Source organism: Lactuca sativa, chromosome 1 (genome assembly GCF_002870075.4).
Source record: "Lactuca sativa cultivar Salinas chromosome 1, Lsat_Salinas_v11, whole genome shotgun sequence".
In the NCBI taxonomy this organism is placed as follows: Eukaryota; Viridiplantae; Streptophyta; class Magnoliopsida; order Asterales; family Asteraceae; genus Lactuca; species Lactuca sativa.
The window spans coordinates 233,759,989-233,780,542 of NC_056623.2; the positions used below are offsets into that span (position 1 = coordinate 233,759,989).

At 35.7% G+C, this 20,554-nt stretch overlaps 1 protein-coding gene across 2 annotated transcripts; it reads right to left on the reverse strand.

The window, feature by feature from the left end:
* Positions 1-822: 822 nt before the first annotated feature.
* Positions 823-19,731, reverse strand: LOC111921704 (uncharacterized). 2 transcript variants are annotated; one of them, XM_023917288.3, is made up of 3 exons: positions 19,536-19,731; positions 18,702-18,830; positions 823-3,119 (listed from the first exon to the last, which is right to left on the reverse strand). In XM_023917288.3, the coding sequence occupies exon 3, from the start codon at positions 3,077-3,079 to the stop codon at positions 905-907; it is 2,175 nt and encodes a 724-aa protein (XP_023773056.1). In that variant the 5' UTR covers positions 3,080-3,119; positions 18,702-18,830; positions 19,536-19,731; the 3' UTR covers positions 823-904. The 2 variants fall into 2 exon arrangements, with proteins under 2 accessions (XP_023773056.1, XP_042751772.1); XM_042895838.2 differs by having other exon boundaries at positions 18,702-18,860.
* Positions 19,732-20,554: the final 823 nt, after the last annotated feature.

Genomic DNA, 20,554 nt, shown 5'->3' on the forward strand with positions numbered 1-20,554 from the left:
GAAGGATTGAGCAGGAGCATCACCGTTTCCAGACATCTATAATAGTTTTAGTTAGTTGTTAAAATCCTTAATATTTTAACCAATATTAATATTCAAGGCTAAGGTTGGACCTTGTATGTTTCAATAGGTGTGTCATAGCATCTGTTGCGGGGCTTTGAGCTATGGTTTAGCTGATTCATGAGTCACGTGAGTCTTTTCACTATAATGTGTAGGATGTTAGCTGTGTTTGTGACTCTTGCATGTGTATGTTGGGTTGGGCCTATTTATTTATATGTTGGGTTGGGCCCATTTATTGTATGTTAGGTTGGGCCATTTGTTATATATTGGGCTAGGCACATCTTTATGTATGTTGGGTTGGGCGCATTTGTATGTTATACTGCGCCCATTTATTATAAATGTTGTGTTTGGCCCATTAAAATGAGTGGGTTAGGCTCATTTGTGTATTAGGCTGAGCCTATTTCTATGGTATGTGGTATTTTGGGGAACTCACTAAACTTTATGCTTACAGTTTGTGGTTTAAACATTTTTAGGTACCTTCAGTTCCAAAGGGAAAGGCATGACATGACTGCATAACATCTCCTTATGATTTCCGCATCAATGATTATTTTACTCTGATGATTTTGATACATTTTATTCTAATTGATTTTGAGACACGTGATGTATGGATTAATGATTTTAAAAATGAAAAAAAAAAAAAATTGATGAGTATTTTGGGGCTTTGCATTAACACCCCTATGGATGTCTTTTGAAACACACTTGGATGTCTTTTGAAACACACTTAAAGTATTTTGGTATTTTTGTGAGATCATATTTAGATAAATCTAACATAAAATCGGAAAATATTTTATGAACCATAGTATTTTACAGGTGTTCAAATTTCATAGAAAGGTCGAAAAAGACTAAACTACTTGCCAACAATGAGTTTTGCTATTGGTTGACGATTAGTTTGGAATTGATCACTTAAACCCAAATGAAACATCAACAACCAAACGATGGTAATGAGCTCACCTCCTTTGCTCACTTGTGCTGCTAGAGTGTTGGCTCGTGAATTACATGCACCATAACACAATAACTCCACCCATACCTTGCTTATAATGAACCATTTATCCTTATTCATATCCCTTTCCTCTATATGCATCAACTCTTTGGCCAAATTACAACTATCAAATAGCACCGACTTGCTCCGGTCACCTTTTATCGTCACTGGTGGCACTTCCGTTCGTACACTAAGAATTCCACTACAAGCAACAAATTGGTTCAAATTTTGTACTCCACAACCTATTTCATCAAAAAGCCTCATGGCCTCGGCACCAGTATCCCGAAACCGTATGTGCCCAATACCTGCCACTGAAGATATCATGTTTGGCTGCATGATAAGAAGGTATAACATGTAATCTGATAATAGTTTTGAAATTTCCCGATGATCATTGTTGGCAGGTATGGGTGCCTTATTGTAGCATAGCTCAGTGGCGATGTGCCAGAGTATGAGACTCTGATCATAGTCAACATCTATAATATATTGAAGTAAGCTACCCCAACCATTTTCCATGAGGATCGTCCAATTTCCTCGTGCCGAACATATCTCCTTTGCAGTTTCCAAGTCGTCTGCAAGTTCTGATTTTACTTTCAGCTCATTGAAGATGAATTCTTTAAGTTTTGGGGTGAAGCTTTTGGATTTAACATACTTGATCTCATCCAAAAGCCCACTAAGCCCAAAGTTTTGATAAAGAAATTGATGTATGCCTGGACGTGGGTGCAAGCAGTAATAGATAACGTTGTAAGTTGAAATGGATTCCGACCACCTTCGTCTTAAAAACTTAATCTCGGAATATTTGCAAGTATGTGATTGGGAATGATCTTTTGTGTACCCAAGAGTTCCCGCGAACCTGAGTCTAAAAAATGCACTGACGAGTCTTGTCTTGAGAGTCTTGTTTTTTAGTTCAATCTCAGGAGACTTCCGTAAAGAAATGATGATCCAGTCTGATAGTAAGAGCATGAGTAGTGCGACGAAATCCAAAACCAAAGCACCAAAGAGCAAACCATATGTTATCATGACATCAACTCTTTTAAAATTTGTTTTGTTTTCGAATATAAATAAAACGATTGTTGAACAAATCGTCGCCAATGAGAAAAACCGGGTAATGGCTCCAGTTAAACTAAACACCAAAGGAATCTTGGTGAAGAGAACCTCATACATAAAATTTAACTCAATCTCGACCAGTTTGAAAGCATCTTCTGCGTTTCGATTCTGGAAAAAAGCACTACTCTGATTCCGTTCACGTCGACTGAAAATCATATCAACAATAATCCCTTTGAATGTTTCAAAGAATTGATATGCATACTGCACTAGCTCCAACTCTGTCAAAGACCCTTTTTTAGCCTTTCTTGCTGATGTAGCCCCACGATCTGGATCTGAAACAATTTCAATTCTTGTTGGTAGTTTATCCATCTTCTTTGAAAAGAATCCATCCATTACTTGTTCATAGTTCGGCCCAGGATCAGCGGCTGTACCAATGGAATCTTTAAATCTATCAGCACTAGCGCGATAGAGCGAGTATGTCCTCTCACTATATTTGATGATTCCTGTTAAGAACATCAACATTGTGGGAATCCATAGCCGATTTTTTGGTAGTGACTGAACAAACACATAAACAGTAGCTAAACACTGGAAAATAAGACCAAGAAGATGGCGAAGCCACAACTCATTATCTTCTAACGCAAAAGCGGTAATAGTGTCGGGACCACCAAGGTGCAGCAAAAGAAATGGTGACCAGAAGGCAAGAAGGTCCTCGTTTTCCACAGCCAACCTAACCTGTTTTTTCCCGAGGCTGCAGTTAGGGTTTCCTTGGCTGTTCGAGATCAGGGCAACGGCAAAGTTAGCCGCCCAATCAGCTAGCAGATATGCAGACCACAATGACATGATTATCCAATTGCTTTTTGTTCTTTTTCTTAAAGGAGCAACCAGAATCATAAATGTTTGTAAGGAAAGACTCAAGATGATGAACCCTCGGAGATCACATGTATACCATAATTGTTCCCATTTTTCAGGAATCGGAATCTCCACCATCATTCTCCTCATTTTCTTAATTTGGCTAAATGCTAATGCTTCTTAAAGATATCTGCACAAGATTGAAAATCTTACTTTGATCAATGATAGAATATATATCAAAATTGCACAAAGTCAAAGTTGCTGTATAATTGGTCTAAATTAATTGCTACATGTTTAATAAGTTCCGTATTTGGAAAATGGAAATTACCATGATGAAATTAAACTCATGTCTCCATAATGAATGTTCACTATTAAAACTTTGATTACTAGTGAGAGCATCCACAATAGGGAGTTTAATGGAAGAGTCGAACGAGGTGGCATGCCTATTTGTCATTCAATGGATACAACTCCACCATTATGAAATGCCACTTTGGCATTCAATGAATTTGGAGTTCAATGGTCATTGAACTCTTCAATGGAAAAAAGAAAAGTCTTTAAATCTTTAAATAATTATTTTTTTAATATGTTTCATTGAACTTGTAGAGTTTAATACACTGAGAAATAAAAATGAATAGAATTGTATGGAATAGTGAATGATAATGTGGCACTCCATTGAACTCTATAGAGTTCAATGCATTGTTTACCAAAATAAGCGACTAAAGTCTGATGTTTCAATGGATGTTGAACGACTGAAGTATAGCATTCAAAATTTTATTGCTTTGGATTTGAAATATTTGATAAAGCAGCGGTGACAACTAAAGCTCTGGGATGTTTCCAATGGTGAATGACAGAGATGAACATGATCGGTTATGGTGAGGGTGGGTGGGTGGGTAGGTGTGGTGTATATTTTTTATTTTTATTTTTGTTATCAAAATTTATAAGTGATTAAAAGAAAATAGAAAAAGAAATTAAGAAGGGCAATATAATCTATTTATATAGATCAATGACCAAAACTGTAAAATTAGGAAATCACAAGGACTTGTCTTGTCTATTTTCAAAGTTTAGACCAAAAGTGCGAATTCACATAAACCACAGCGACCAAAACTGTAATTTACAATATATGTAATGAAATGTAGAATTTTTCAAATGGGTCAATACAGTTATAAGTAGAGAAGAAAGATTTTTTACTACCCCAACCCATATGAGATGAGCATATCAAAACAACAAAAAATCAAGTAAAATAAGCTAAATGAATTCTAACAGGGATGAGTATACCAAAACAACTAAAAATCAATTAAAATAAGGTAAATGAATTCGAACCCCATTACCACAAATTGGTCAGTTCACCACTTTAACCAACTTACCATTCTACTGATTGTTATAGAATTATGCAGATTTATATATAATATTTGTAAATTAAATATATTTATAATCAATTTATAAAAGTTGGCGCGGTTTGGTTTTTGTGGTTTTCCAATCTCTAAAACCGAAAGCGAATCGAATATTTCCGTTTTTTAAAAAGTAGAAACCAAACCTTCAGTTTTATGGTTTCAAATTTTCGGTCTTGGTTTTTTTTTTTTTTTTTTTTGTTATTTTGGATATTTTGGTTTGCGGCTTGATTTTTGTTCAACCCGAGATAATATACAATATTATTAAATATAAAATGATAATTATTGGCTATGATCAGTTAACACAGTAAGGTTCATTGGATTAGAAAGTTTAAGAGGACTGAGATCAAAACATAAATAAGGACCACACATGAAAAGGAATTGATGTTTTAGACCCTAAACAAAAAAATGTCAATGGTGCATTTTACTAAAAAGATGATAATAAATATTAATGTTACAATCTATTAAATTTCGATAGATTCTAGAAATTAAGAAGTGAAATTGAATAAAAGAGTGTAATGTTGATGTTACATTAATTTATTAGTTTTTGAAAACTTTAATGTATTTGAGAGGTTTTATTTGTAAAATTTAATTGCCCCCACAGCAACCATTTAGTAATTGTTTTTGCAAAATTTGCCAGTTTACATAAAGACTACTCTTATTTTCAGTAAAACTCAATCCAATTATCTATTAAAAAAACATATCCCTCTTTAACATATACAACCCTACTAAATCCAAACTAACCCATAGTATAATTCCATTTACAAACAAATAAACAAATAAACTATTATTTTATTGTTTATTATATCTACTTAAAAAAACAAAATAGAATCACCAATAGTATAATTCCATGTAGGCTTGACTAGGACTTTCTTTTTCGTTTAAATGTTTTTGACGACCGAACACATTCTCAGTTTTCAATGGCAATAGTCTAAGGTATGTCCAATAATATATTAAAAGAAGTACCTTTGTTATTGTTTGTTAATGATGCAATAAAAAATAATAATAATAAAAGTGAGTAGTCTTATCTATGAAATAAACAACATATAAATGGAAAATAGACTTCGAAATTGTCCGCAAAATGATCTTAATATGCAACAAGAAGTCTTGATCTTCTATGATGGGATAAATGTGATGACAAGGTAACTCCTTGATTCGCAAGGACCTTTAATAAATAAAAATCCTGCTGAAATTAAGGAGCTAATCGAAGATTTTTCAAAGAATCCACGGGAGTATCACAATCCTCGCAATGACAACACAAAAGGAATTGGGAATGGCACTTCGTCAAACATGGTGACTGGTTTTGTTATGTTGAATAATATGGATCAAAGAATGACGAAGATGTATCAATCCTTACATGTCATACATGTGGGTTGTGATATTTGCAATGGGTCACATTTGAAAAAAGATTGTCATTTGGACGAAAACGGGAATAGGAAGGATCAAGTTTGTTACTCAAGTGGCGATCGATATGATGAAGATTGGAGGAAGCCGAAAAAGAATGGTTTCCATACAATGAGTACAAAAAGCAAAAGGAAGAAAAATATACACAAACCAAACGGGGATTTTACCAAAAGGAGCAACCTCAACCCGAGAAAAAGGTGGACTTAGAGTCAATGCTTACAAGGTTCATGGAAGCTTCAAAAAAAACATCACGATTCAGCTGATGCTCTTATGAGAAATCATCAAGCTTCCATTAAAGACATTTAGATTCAACTTGGGAATTTGCCAACATAATTTAATCAAAGAATACCACCTAAAAATTCCGATCAAAAGGAGCAACCACATGTCATGGCCATAGACACTAAAGAAGATACCATCTCTGAGTTCTTGGAAGCCTTGGAAGAAGAGACAAAGAAGCCCGAATCGTAGACAAAGCAGATGAGAGTCGAAGAAGAAATTGTTGTTGAATCACTGTCATCATGACGTGAGGATTCAATCCTCATGACATGGTCTCAATCTGAATAGAAAAAAATTTCATATGATCAAGCTTTTCAACCTCCACTACACTTTCCTTCTCCAGCAAGAGTTCATCATTTGGAAGAAGAACATAAAATTTTTATGCAACAAGTTAAGGGTATTCCGATCAATATTCCTTTTATTGAATCCTTGCCAAAGGTTCCTGGGTATGCTAAATTTCTTCAAGATTTACTAGACACTCACGAAAACTGGAGAAGACCTCCAATATGGTTCTTAGTAAGCAATGTTCCATTGTTATTATGGAGGGGATACTAAAGAAGATGGTTGATCCCGGACGCCTTACACTTACATGTGAATTTGGAAATAACATGAAGACATATGCTTTAGCCGATTCTGGAGCGAGTATAATGCCTTATTCATTTTATCGAAAACTCAACCCTCAGAATTGAAGGCTACTAGAATGAAAATTCAAATGGCCAATCGTTCAGTGACTCGACCTAGAGGAATAGTTAAGGACATTTTAGTAAAAATTGAAAATTTTATTTTTCTAATCACCTTTGTGGTGCTAGATATGAAGGAGGATGAAGATGTCCCAATTATCCTTGGACGCCCTTTAGTTAATATCACATGAGCTTTGGTTTATATCCGCGAGTCAAAGCTTACCTAACGAGTGGGGAATAATGAAATGACATTTGGCATTGACGATGGATTCAAGAAGGATTGTGCTCAAAATGAAGTATTCTTTATGGATGAAGGAAACGAGCTTGAGAAGTTAGAGAAGTTGATGGAGGAAGAAATTCAAACAAGAGAACAAGTCAAGTGTACCATGCCAAGAGCTTCAGTTCGAATGGTTTTGAGATCTTTGCTTATAAAACTCTAAATTATTTATTGAGTGAAGAAAGTGAAGAAAGTTGGGTGTCAAGTGATAAAGAAGAAGAAATTATACAAGACTTGAGCAAGCCAACTTTGGATAACAAGGTTGTCGAAGCTAAGGAGCTACAAAAAGAAAAAGGATAATTTGTATTTGTGAAGAATAAATGGGTGAAATGAAAGCTCGAGGAAAGCAATTTTAAAATAAAGAAGTAAAATCCTAAGAAATCTTATTTAAGAAGGGTACAGGTGTATAAGAAAAGGTGGAGGGAATAAAAGCTGCAATTGCAGAACGTATCTCCAACCAATACCACGTAGGGCTTAGGGAGTCTGGCTCATGAATCTATCAAAAGAAGCGCTTCTCAGGAGGCAACATGAGTTCAGTTCTCATTTTCCTTTCTTTTCTTCTTTTATTTGTTTTTCATTTTTAGGATAAATTTTATTTTCTTTGTTTTCCATTTATTGGATAAACTTTTTGGCCACTCTCTATATATTTTAAAAATCAAGTGTGGGGCCCTTATCGTAAAAATGAAGAAAAAATATTTTTATGAAAAACTTTTTTTTAGAAAAAAATGATTTTCATAAATTAATTAAATAAAAAATTGTTTTTATGGACCATTTGGACTGAAGCAACCCAAACAATTTAGCCCAACATGCCAACAGACCTTAAAAGTCGCCCTTACATGGCCCATGACGTGAGCCCAAGCCCACAACATGAAGAGGTCAAAGTCATGAAGTATGTTCAAACTCCAGTCGCTGTTTGCGATCACTCATTTTTCCCACTTTATGTCATGAAGCAAGAACTTGCCCCCAAACTTTAATTTCAACCAAAAATCTTGTTTTTCCTACTTCTATATTTTGTTACATCATCAAAGGTATGATGTATGAGTTCCTTAATCTTTAATTTCCTTAAATTTTTAGTAATTAGAAGTTAGGGTTTGTTCTTAAAGCAAAATTGCATAGTTAGGTCGATTTTTTCAAGTGAATTGTGACTGCATGTATGTCTAAAAGCCATAGAATATCAACCTAAACAAACCCGAAACATGCATTTGAGTTGCATTTGGCCTGAAAATGATCGACCGCAGTATACGTTTCGAACCAAAAGCACGATGTGGTCTTCATGACCACGAAATGAAAGTTGGGTACTCAGTTTTCTGTTTTCTACTTATTGCTTAATCCGTTTAGTGGTTTTGTTGGTTTTTCTTGCTGTTAATTTTTTAGGTATCATGAAATTGAGGCATGCAAATCTGGAAGAACAGGAACAAATTGATGTTCCTAGTATACCTCCACTATAATGATTCCACAAAATATTTTGCAATCCATGCTCAAAAAATATTCAAATAAACTGGGATGGTTATATAATCGGGACTTCGCGTTAGCACCCGTGATTGATTGGTCTTGGCTGAGTGGGATTGGTATAGTAACAAAAGTGGAGCGGTATTGGACTAAACTATTTGTAGGAGACAGTTTCACTTTCCAATGCAACGGGTGGCATAATTTATTTAAGAACGGACGACCGGGCCGACATTCAACCGGGCCCTTGCATTTAGATTGGGAGGTGTTTATCGATAATGTAGCCTAAGGGAGTTTGCTAGGCGAATGGCATTGTAGGCATAAGTGGTAACTCAATCACCCCATTTCATCTTCTTTTTACAAGGATGTGTACGATACTTCACCACGAGATTGCTTGATGTGCAATTGTGGAGATCCATTTCTAATCACGAGTATAGTTCGCATAATGCTTGTGAAGGACAGATTCAGTCACCTATCCATTAGTTTTTACATCGCTTGATCACCTTCACAATGAATCACAAACATCATGGTGACAAGGTGCCATCCAAAAAGTTATTCTATCTTTGGAGCATCATCACACTGGTGGACATTTGGTTACTCGACTCGCTCGATCATATGGGATTTTGAGTCCTAACTTTATTCAAAATATGACATGTTTTAAGGATTCAGATTTGACGACTCAATTTTTGAGTCTTATGAGAGTTGTAATGAATCTGGTGGGGGATATGTCATACCCCCGGAATATGATGAACAACAAATGGATCAACAAGGGAAGCAACCGAGGCAAAGGGGAAGGAGAAATGTTAGAGCTCATGGAGAAGGGGCCAACAACAACAACCACCTTAACAATTCGAGGGTGGGGTACCAAACGACTTGTTCCATAGTCGGGTTAGTGCACATTTGGATAATCTACTTAGTGGTATCAGTTATCATAATCAGACAGTCGATGTTTTATTTACACACCTGAACGTTGAGCGACCACCCACTATGCCACCTCATTACCCTTATATTACGACATAGGAGGAGTTATGGTCGAGACAAGGAGATGGAACCAAGACAAGTGGAGCAAGAGATGACGACAATAAGTATTGATTTTTATCCTTTTATTCATTTGTATTTTCTTAGTTATTTTGGTGTTTAATTTTGTGAGTTTTTATTTTTAGGTAAAATGACAAAAATGCCTACGAACTTTCTAGTGTTTACCCGTTGAGTCCCTAAAGTTTTTGTCGGGATTTATGGGTCCCTAAACTAGGATATGACTTGCTCTTTTAGTCCCTGTCAACCTATAATAGCCGGTTTAGTGACCTTTCAGAACAAAAAAATTCATATTGTGCCCCTATAAAAAAAATTAAGTTTGGTGACCTTTTAGACCAAAAAACTCAATTTATACCCTCCCAAGAAATCGATCATTGCTCATCTTTCCATCTTCACCCTCTATCGTGACATACAATCATCGAAGATCACAACTCTCTTCCCCTTCTAATCGATTCTCGATCAAAACCCCCCTTCCACTATTTTCTTTGATTCAATTTCGGCTCTTCAAGGAATTGACCCCCTCCTTCCTTCATCTCTGTTCAAAATCGCACAAGCTAACTCTCATTCTCCCTCCGATTTATAGTTTTGATGGATGCGATGTTGAGAAGGATGCATGGGTTTGATGAAGTTCACAGAGAAAATGAGAGTTAATCATTTTTTTCTTCGAATTGAGTGTGAATCGGCTTTAGAAGAAAAAGAGAGTTTTTTTTTACGGATTGATCCCCAAACTTATTTTTTTGGCTTTATAGGGAAAAATGTGAGTTTTTTTGGTCTAAAAGGTCACTGAACCGACTATTACAGGTTGACATGGACTAAAAGAGCATGTCATATCCTAGTTTAGGGACCCATTAAGCCCAACAAAAACGTTAAGGACTCAACGGGTAAACCCTAGAAAGTCCGTAGGACATTTTGTCATTTTCCCTTGTTTTTATGTTTTAAAACTTGTAACCAGATTGTGTGATGGTTGTTTTCTATTTTCTCCACAAATGTTTGTTTTGTTGCAGATTTATCAGAATATCGAGAGAGAACAAATGAGAAAATAAAGGAAGTGAGAGAAGCCTTCTATCTTAGTGTTACGAGTCGAAGCCCATGATTTTTAATAAGTGTGGGGTGAATTTCATGTGAGAAAAGAGATTAGAGAAATAAAGGGTCCATAAAATTAGAAGTTTTAGAAGAGTCTTAATTGATTAAGAAGGACAATTGAACATGCCTTGAATGGAATAAGTATTTCAAAACTGCTTTCTGATGCATCTAGTTTTCAAGATGTACATTTTACTCTCCACGTCGTGACATCAATGCCATCATGATTCATAATTCGATTTATATCGACATCACGTCGTGAATTTTCTTATTACGTCATGATTCAGTAAGAAATAGAATTTTTATTCTACTCTTTCAACAAGACAATGTGGCATATGATTTCCCACATTGAGACGCTTTGCTTTGAAGATGTTATGCACCACACTTTTTGAAGATGCAATTTTCTAATTCACATCTTGGCGGCACATTCACATGTATCAATGGAATCCAAGTTCCAGTTACATACTCAAGGTGTCCAAGTTTTCCACACGCGTTCAAAAATCAATCTCGCCACTACTACCACAGGGGAGTCTGTTTCATTTTATCCTTTTTATTGCTTTTAAATTATTTTATGCATACAATGAAGGCATTGTATGAAATAAGTGTGGGGTAAGGGGTCCAAAAAGGAAAATTGCTAGGAAATTTAAAAAATTTAAATTATTAAAATAAGATTTGAAATAATAATCTAAAAATTGTATCTAGTAACAATTAAAAAACTTAAGTTGTTAGTGTTACGTGGGATGATCCAATGCAAGTTCAAATGTTTAATTGAGTGAACATATGTTATTGTATATTTGTGGCTTCCCAAGTTGTAGTGAAAAGTCATGAGATATGAAAGATAATCTGGTAGTTTATGTGTCATAATAAGTTTTCCGCATGTACATGAAACCTATCCAGGAGAGCTTAAGTAGTCATAGCACTTAGACTAATACCTCTAACCAATAAAGGTTGAAGTTAAACTCCCTTGCTAACGCATGTAGGATATGAGCGGAAAAGTGATATATATATATATATATATATATATATATATATATATATATATATATATATATATATATATATATGCTTAGGTTATTCTATTCTAACTAATTAATGTGCGGATATCGTATGCAATGAGAATAATAAAGAAAATATGTTGTTTGATAATATAAATACATTAAATCTTACATAACTATTGTCATTAACACACATTCTCACTAATTAAAACATCTATTAGGTTATTATACACATATTATTATTATTCTCATTTTTGTTAGAATGTTTATTGGGTCGTATTATGTCAGAATGAAAATGAGTGAAAATCGATGTGTGAGAACAAAAATAAATAATAATTAGAGAGAATTCATGAAAATGACGATATTTTTGTAAGATTGAACGTATTCGCATTGTTAAACAACTTATTCTCTTAGTAATTTTCATAGCATACGATATCCACACAATAACTAGTTAGAATACTTGAACCTAGCTCTCTCTCTCTCTCTCTCTCTATATATATATATATATATATATATATATATATATATATATATATATATATATATATATATATATATATATATATATAAAGGGAGAGAAAATTACCAAAAAGTTGTAAGAATTTTGGAGCTGTCATAGTATGAAGATTAAAAGATCAAAATTCTAAAGAATCAAAAGTTGAAGATACCAAAAATCAAACAAAAAGGAGATGAATTCAAAGAGATCAAAGAGCAATTATCAAAGAACTGAAGAATTCCAAAGAGTCCATTGTGGTATCAAAGTTGTAATTTTTCTAGATTATGTACGCTTGGGTAGCTTAACCAAAAATACTTTGGGGTTAAGAAAGATTTCTGAGAACGGATTCAGAGTGTTGAAAAAATGAGTGTCGTATAAACTAAGGAGTGAAGGTTCATAATTATTGTGAGTATTTATGATTGGGAAGTTGTTAGGAACCTTAGACGCAAATATGCGCATTGATGTCTTGGTATAATGGATGAGTTCAAAATTGATTGTCTTATGTGGTAGTGATAATGAAAGTTGTTAGGAACCTTAGACGCAAATATGCGTATTGATGTTGTGGGGTATGTTGATATTGTCATATTCATACACATTTTTAGGCAATATTTTAATACATTTGAAAAAATATTTTGGTTAATTGCAAAGATATGTGATACTTGTTGAATTAAATTATATTTTGCAGCCAATAAAGATACTCTTGAAGAATATGGACCAGAATTGACAACGATTTGAACTTTGGAGGATTAAAATTTAAAGAAGAAAATTCCAACGAAAAACCAAGATCACGACGTGGCAACTCAAGGTCACGACGTGAAGAGGTAATTGTAGAAGATAAGTATGTGAGAAGTCAGAATCGTTGCCCGATACAGATATTTACCAAAATCATGACTTGAGACCCTATTTCACGACGTGAGCCACATATTTTGCAAAAATATAAATTGCATCTTGCATTATCGATTTAGAGAGTTTTGGGAAGAGAAATAATATGAAATATCCGATGTTAGAGTTCAGAGACGTACACAAAACTTACTTTTGAAGGAGAATTTTCTTGAAGATTAATAAACTGAAGAACACATCATCACATCAGTTTGATTTAATTTAATCATGTTGATTTATGTTGAACTTATGTTTTTGTTTTTAGCCATGAGTAGCCGAACTTATTTGCTTTCGTTTAGCTAGATGAAACTTTGACTCTATGGCTTAGTTTATTAATTTATGGAGTTTATAAGTTGGGTTTGAGCATGTGTTTGATTATCATTACCTAGTATGTTAAAGTTTGTAACTTTGTTGCTTTAATTCAAGTTTAATGTAGCTTAGTGACCATTAAATTACATGAACTTGTTACCTAGTGATTTAGTGACCATTAAATTGCTAGAGCTAGGATTGAACACATCTTAGATAAGTAATAAAAGTAAAAAATTTAGTTGTGCCAGAGAACATGATTATTAGTTGTGTATTTTTAGATAAATCTTACATAGCCCAACTATAATTAATAACTAATTTTGTGTTTTACTTGTGTATGACTATACATGGTAGTTCATGAATTAGTGAAAATATTCGTAAATTTGGACTCCAATTGCTAACTACATGATAAATAGTAACCAACTTTAATAATCCATAATTAGTAACTAACCATAGGGAAAAAGGTGGATTCGAACTAAACGAAAGTGTTTTTAGTATATTGATTAAAACCATTAGTTAAGTTATTAAGTTTGTATGAACTTGAAAAATCAGATAAACTTTTTTTCTTGTTTATAGATTAATCTATTAGTAGTTAAGTTAGTAAATTAAATTCGTTCCTTGAGTTCGATACCTGACTGTTTGTACTATTTTATTTGCAAAAAGGTCCACCGCCTTAAGTCGTAATAGTTAGTTAGATAGTTGGTATGTAACATCCCGTTATTGATTAAATATGTCGATAAAGATTTACAAATTTATAATATTCCTTAATTAAATAATATTGAGCGGGGTGTTGGTGTTGGGGAGCAAATTGATTTAAATTATGAATTTTGAGGGTTAAAGTGTAATTTTCGGGCCACCTTGTAAATATTTCTAGAGGCGGGGGACGGTTGGTAATTGTTGCGACTTGTATTGTAAGGAATTATTAAAGGTGGGGGTTGATTGGTAAATATGGTACTTATATTGAGAAGATTTGGTGGAGTAGGGGTCAATTATGTAAAGAATGGATGGATGTTTGAATAAGCACGGGTATAGACCCAGTGCTCATTTCCTTCCCGTTTCAAGTGATGTACGTTGGGAAACCTTAACCCTAGATCAACCGCCAAGGTGAGACTCCTCAGCCGCTGATCGATTCACCAAGCCCGATTGCCACCTTAAACTGCTTGCTATCTCACCATTGATCGCCGTCACCATGACCCCTACTCCCGGAGACCTAATTGGGAAATTTAATGAACCACCGAGACCGAAGTGTTGAGCCTTGTGGAGTCGCTGTGCTGGGTGTGAGCAAATGGGAAGCTGCAGGTAAGTATAATACCACCCACCTCTTCTCTCTTTCATTCTCACTGTGAATGCGACGTTGTAATTAGCGGTTGTGGTCGTCGGTGGACTTAGGTCGCCGTTTTTGTGCTTTCAGTCGTCATCTGCCACCTGAAGTGGCTGAGTTGAGTGAACTTTGGTGTTCAGCTCATGTCTACGAGCGTATGGGTGTGTTTGCTCTTCTGGGGACCAAGAGAATCCACCACCACCACCGTGAGGTGGTGGCTGTCACTCCCTATCACCGCCTGCCACCGTGTGGGTGGCTGTGTGTGTGCGTTTAATGTGTGTTTTGGGTTTGTAACGGTCGTATTATGTTGTTTAAGCGATGTTTTGGCTGGAAAAGTAACCACCACCATTGGAATGGTGGCTGCCGCCGCCTGCCGCCATGAGCCGCCGTCGATCACCACCACCCGGGGTGGCGGTGGGTGGTGCCCGATCTAGTGTAAACCTAATGGGCCTAAACACTTAATTTTTGATTGGGCTGCTTTGTGATTGGGCTAGAAACCCTAATTTGGGTTTACAAAACCCAAATTTTGGGTTTGTTAGTTTGGGTCTATTGGGACCCGCGTTTGGACCAGCAGACTGAAGTTGTGACTCTTCCCGATTCCATTGTGTGATGTCTTAGTGGAATAATGGACTTAATGGGTTAAGTGAGAACACTTAACCCTAATCGTCATTTCATGTGAAAACCCTAATTTTACTTGGGCCTGAGTTGGGCCTTTATTTTGGGCTTTGATGACTAGACTACTGATGGGTCATCCAAGAGCAACCATGTGGAGTAGAAGGACACATCAAGAAGTTATCGATGTTGTTGTTGATCACTGTTGTGACTGCCATTGCGCCACTACTGATTAGGACGGCGATTACCACAGGCGAAGCCGGTGCTATTGCGGTTGTTTTGATCACCGAGGAAAATCGAGGGAGATGATTAATGGTCTGAATAGGAGGCTTGTTGATGTCAGGAGCTTTTGAATCTTTGTTCTTCGACTAATAGTTTTGAGCAGACTTAAAGAAAGGTGGGTAAAGGATCCCGATGGCTAAGGAGATTAACGATATATTCATATTACGGAGAGAGACCATTGAGAAGGTGAGACACGAGTGTTTTCTCGAGTATAGGGTTTTCAATATTCATCAAGAGATAGAATATGGACTTCATTCTTTGGCAATATTGAGCAATGGTAAGATCGCTTAGAGTTATGCTTCTTAGTTCATTGTTAAGTTCAATTGCTTTAGCATCCTTGTTATCTTGGAAGAGGTTTCAAGGCTTTGCCAAACCGAGTAGGATGTGGAGTTCTACGTGAGAATCATGTTAAGGAGAGATTGCATTATGTATAGCCACGTTTTGAACACGGAGTCGAGCTCGAACCATTCTTTATCTTTTTCGGAAGTGGGTTGAGAGTCACCGATGAGGAAATCCTGAACACTGAAATCATGACAATCGGTTTCAAACAATTCCCACCATGCATCGGTGTTGCCCTCCCTCTTTGAGGTTGAGGGTTCAAGTCACGTCGTGGACATAAGTGGATTTAAGGAGTAGATTAGGAGTAGGTTAGATTTTTCGTTTCAAAAAAAAAAATTCCCACCTTGTATTGTAATTGAGTTCATTGTGATCAAGAATTATGGGAACATAGGTCTTGATATTGAGAACAACATACGATTTTTTGGTTGGATGAATTGGTTGGTTCACTAACCATTGTAAAAGAGAAGAAGAAAGTAGTGAGGATTGCGGAAGGGATGAGGGTTTGGCTGGCGGCAGCTAGGGTTGTTGCCGACAACAGTAGGATCAAGAAGAAGAAGAGGGGGGGGGGGGGGGAGAGAGAAGGAAAGTATGGTTTTCCTTGGTTTAGTCTCATACCATGATAGGAGTTATTTACTCATTAACTTAATCTTCATTATTCAAAAGTATATATACATATACAAAGTATTGGGCTACACTAAATACATAGGCTAACAATATACCACAAATAGGCTACAATAATACAATACATATACACTAATAGTATTTATATTATAAACATTTTCCAATGCAACTCATTTTTACCAAGTATTCTTCTAAATGCACAATAATAATGGTATTTACACAACATATCTGACCACGATGGTGCAAACATTCATCATAAACACTTTAAACCAATGAACCGATTATTTGATCATTTTTATCGAACAAACCTTGGATACAAGGATGCTATGCAAAGACCAACAAATGAGTGATTAATCCTCTTTTACAGGAACAAGTTTTGTAAATTTAAGGTTCGATTAACTCACTTCAAACTTATTTAACTAAAATCATATAAGAAACTTTTGAATTTATAAACTATTGAATAAGGTGATCATAAACAGCCAAAGACAGTGGTTCAAGCTTTTTCAACAAATGACATCTTAAGATTGTAACAGCCCGGAATTCCAGGTAGTGTTATATTTATGATTTTGGGTGTTTTAAGAGGGGACTCGGCGAGTTGGAGCTCAGACTCGCCGAGTAGGATCGCGGATCTGGTCGCGGGTTCGCTACTGGACTCGGCGAGTCCGCGCTGTTTAGCGAAACCCTAACTTTCTAGGTTTGGGACATATATAAGGGGCCTTATGGCCGTCATTGTTCACCCCAGCCCTATGAGTGAAACCCTAATTTGATTGTGAGCATCTGGAGCAAGGTAGAAGACCATTATTGATCTTGGAAGTGTTATTTTGCAAGGAAGAGGAGGCTCGGTTAAGGGAACAACAGGAGAAACTATATTCTGAGAGTTGGGGACACAGAGCAACGTTATTCAGGTAATATTTTCGAGTAGTTCCCTTCTATGTTGATGTGTATATGGATTTAGGGTTTATTGAACCCTTTTGTGGCTAGATTGAGTGTTTCCTTAGTCCCCCATGCGATTGGAATCCTATATTGGGACCCTTGGAAGTCCAGAGTGTCCCATGCCTGAGCTTTTCGGGAATCAATGGAGGTTTTGGATTGGAATCCTTATGCCTTAGGTCAAAACGTCAATTATGAGTCATGGGGTGTATTATGAGCACCGAAATAAGGACTTTACGTGATGAACCAGTCTAGGAAGGCCAGACCTATGAATTGCCGGAGCAGATCTGACCTTAGAAAGCAGTTTGAGCGGTTGTATGGCATGGACTCGCCGAGTCCGATGAACAGAGTCGGCGAGTAGCTTGAAGATTGCCTTAGAATGGTCTTGTCCGGGTTATGGGTTGGATCGGTGAGTCAGGGCGAGTTAGAGAGGGTTATCAGGTGGTCTGAGTCGAACTGGGACTCGCCGAGTTGTTCTTCAGACTCGGCGAGTTGAGTCGGGGTGGCCCCGCGATTCTTCCAGGAGGAACTCGTCGAGTCAGGGGGGATACTCGACGTGTAGAAAGGGAATCTTAGAGAATTGGTGAGAACGTCTAGACTCGCCGAGTCGCCCTAGCGCTCGCCGAGTCCGGTCAAAGTTGACCGTTGACCGTTGACCAGAGTGGACCTGTGTTGACTTCTTAGGGATAGTCAACATTAGAGATATAAAGTGTTAACTAGGGACATATGATGTTATAGGAGGATTAGAGCTCGGAGAATCGGGCACGAGGGATTCCCAGGGTTGTGAGATATCGAGACACGCGAGGTGAGTCTTCTCACTATACTTTACCATGAGTATGTAACCAGAGTTATGTGACAGAGTATTTGTATGCTATGTATGATATGTGTTGTACTGCATTATTTCTATGTGATTTATGCTGTGCCTGTTTGCAGAGTTGGAACCGAAGGGCTCCTAGAGTTAGAACCTGAGGGTTCACAGAGTTGGGTGTACGGACCCATAGAGTTATAGCCTCGAGTGGCTTATATGTGTTATATGTGTGGTATTTTAGGGAACTCACTAAGCTTCGTGCTTACGGTGTTTGTGTTATGTTGTTTCAGGTTTCTTTCAGTATCACGGGACGGCACCGGCTTGATTGTACACACCAGAGAAGGAGTCATGATTTGGAGGATCCTGGTTTTCTATATAAGTGAAAATAGAGTTCCGTTTTGTAATTCGATTATGAATGAGATTTTTAAACAAGTATATTTAAGAATAAAATGATTATCTTAAACGAAAATTCGTTTTGAAATTTACGGTGTTACAAAGATCATCATAATGCCGTTCTTTTTGTTGAATCTTTTCAGAAAGAAATTAATTTTTGACTTACTAAATTGACAATGTAACGTGCGAAAGAAAGGTACGTACCTGCAGTGGCGGATCTTGAAAACACAACTACGGTATGCAGTCATTTAGTAATGTATCTAGAAATATATATATTTTTTTTAGTAACATGCGGCGCATACGATTACTTGCCCGGATACCAGTCCCTTTTAACTGAAAAACCACAATGTATTGTTTAAAAACCTACACAAATTATGAAATAAAAAAGTAACACTTAAAAAGGATTAATACTGAAAACAATATAATTAGTTAACTAATTATCACATAAAATCAAAATCTTACATGATATCGTTTTCCAGTCTACAAGATCGAATTGAAAATTCGGTCCAAGATGGAATAAATTTACAACGATGAACTAGATTGTTTTTCGGTAAGGAATGTTATTATATAAAAATTTTCAAAGAGAAATTTTTTAATGATTATATTTAGTATTAACTATCAATTGTTTTATACATATGTAGTTTTAGGCTTGAAGCCATAAAATCAAATTTTTTAATGTGCGAAATATAATTATGCTGGTTTCTAGATAAACTCCTTTTCCTTTTTAATGTTCTATTTTGTTAAAATTTTATTTAAAAAAAAAAAAAGAAAAACCCTAATTTAGACTTAAAGGCCCAAATTATTTTCCAATGTAAGATTCTCAAACATACAATGTACAATCAAGAGATTACATCTCATGGCAAATGATAATCTATGGCTTTGCCACCAAATCAAACTACCAATGGGTAACAATGCATATATTGTATTAAGGTACGTAAACATAATAATTAATATATAATATTTATTTATTTTTAAGAAAATAACAAAAGAATTTAAGGGCATACTATTGGATACCCTTTTAGATCCGCCCATGCGTACCTGAAGAAAAATCGAGGTTTATAGAATTTCGTAAAGATGATGTTTTGAGCTTTATAATGCCACTATTTGGTAAACCAGTGCAGCCAACAAATAAGGAAATACTCAAGCTTTGAAGCTTCAAGCACTACTTAAAGAAAAAGGTGACGGAAGAGTACGCTCATCAATAAAGAATATAAAAGAAAAAGGTGAAGTACACACATCAATAAGGAATATAAAGCTTCAAGCACTACTTAAAGAAAAAGGTGACGGAAGAGTACGCTCATCAATAAAGAATATAAAAGAAAAAGGTGAAGTACACACATCAATAAGGAATATAAAATAGAGAAAATAACAAAAATGGTCAATTACACTAATTGCATTACAAAAATAGCCAAAAAAAATCGAGATTACATATATAGCCACCCATTTCGCAGATGAGAAGGTCCCATCTGCGAAATGGGCTTCTCATCTGCGAAAGTACAAGTGCCTAAAGCACAGTTATGCTTTAGGCACTTGTACTTTCGTAGATGAGAATTTTTTTTTTTTTTATTTTTTCGGTATAAATAGGGGTAATTTCGCAGATGAAATAGGTCCCATCTGCGAAATCCTCTGATCCTATCTGCGAAATGATGCAATTTTTTTTTTTTATTTTTGTTTTGTTTTTTTTTTTTAAGGTTGACTACGAAATGAATTGGTTTGACTACGAAATGGGCTTTGCTATATAAAAACTTTTGTAGAAAAAATATCATTTTGGTTGTTATTTGGTTTGTGAAATACTCTCTATCTCTACAATTTGCTCAAAAAATGATTGAATATTTGGTTTGTCTTGTAACCGGTGGGAGATGGCAAGTTAATGGAACTAATCTGGAATACATATGTCCACAGGGAGGTATTTCTGAATTTGCTTTGATATTTTCTGAGTATATTAGTTATAGTGATTTTGTATCTATGGTAAGAAGCAAAATTGGTTTGTTAGACAAATATAGAATTAGTCTTCGTTTCCACCATCCTGAATTAAATTATTATATAGCTATAGTTGA

Excerpts from the sequence above, each read along its gene's own strand:
- LOC111921704 (XM_023917288.3), bottom strand. The coding sequence starts at position 3,079 with ATGAGGAGAATGATGGTGGAGATTCCGATTCCTGAAAAATGGGAACAA.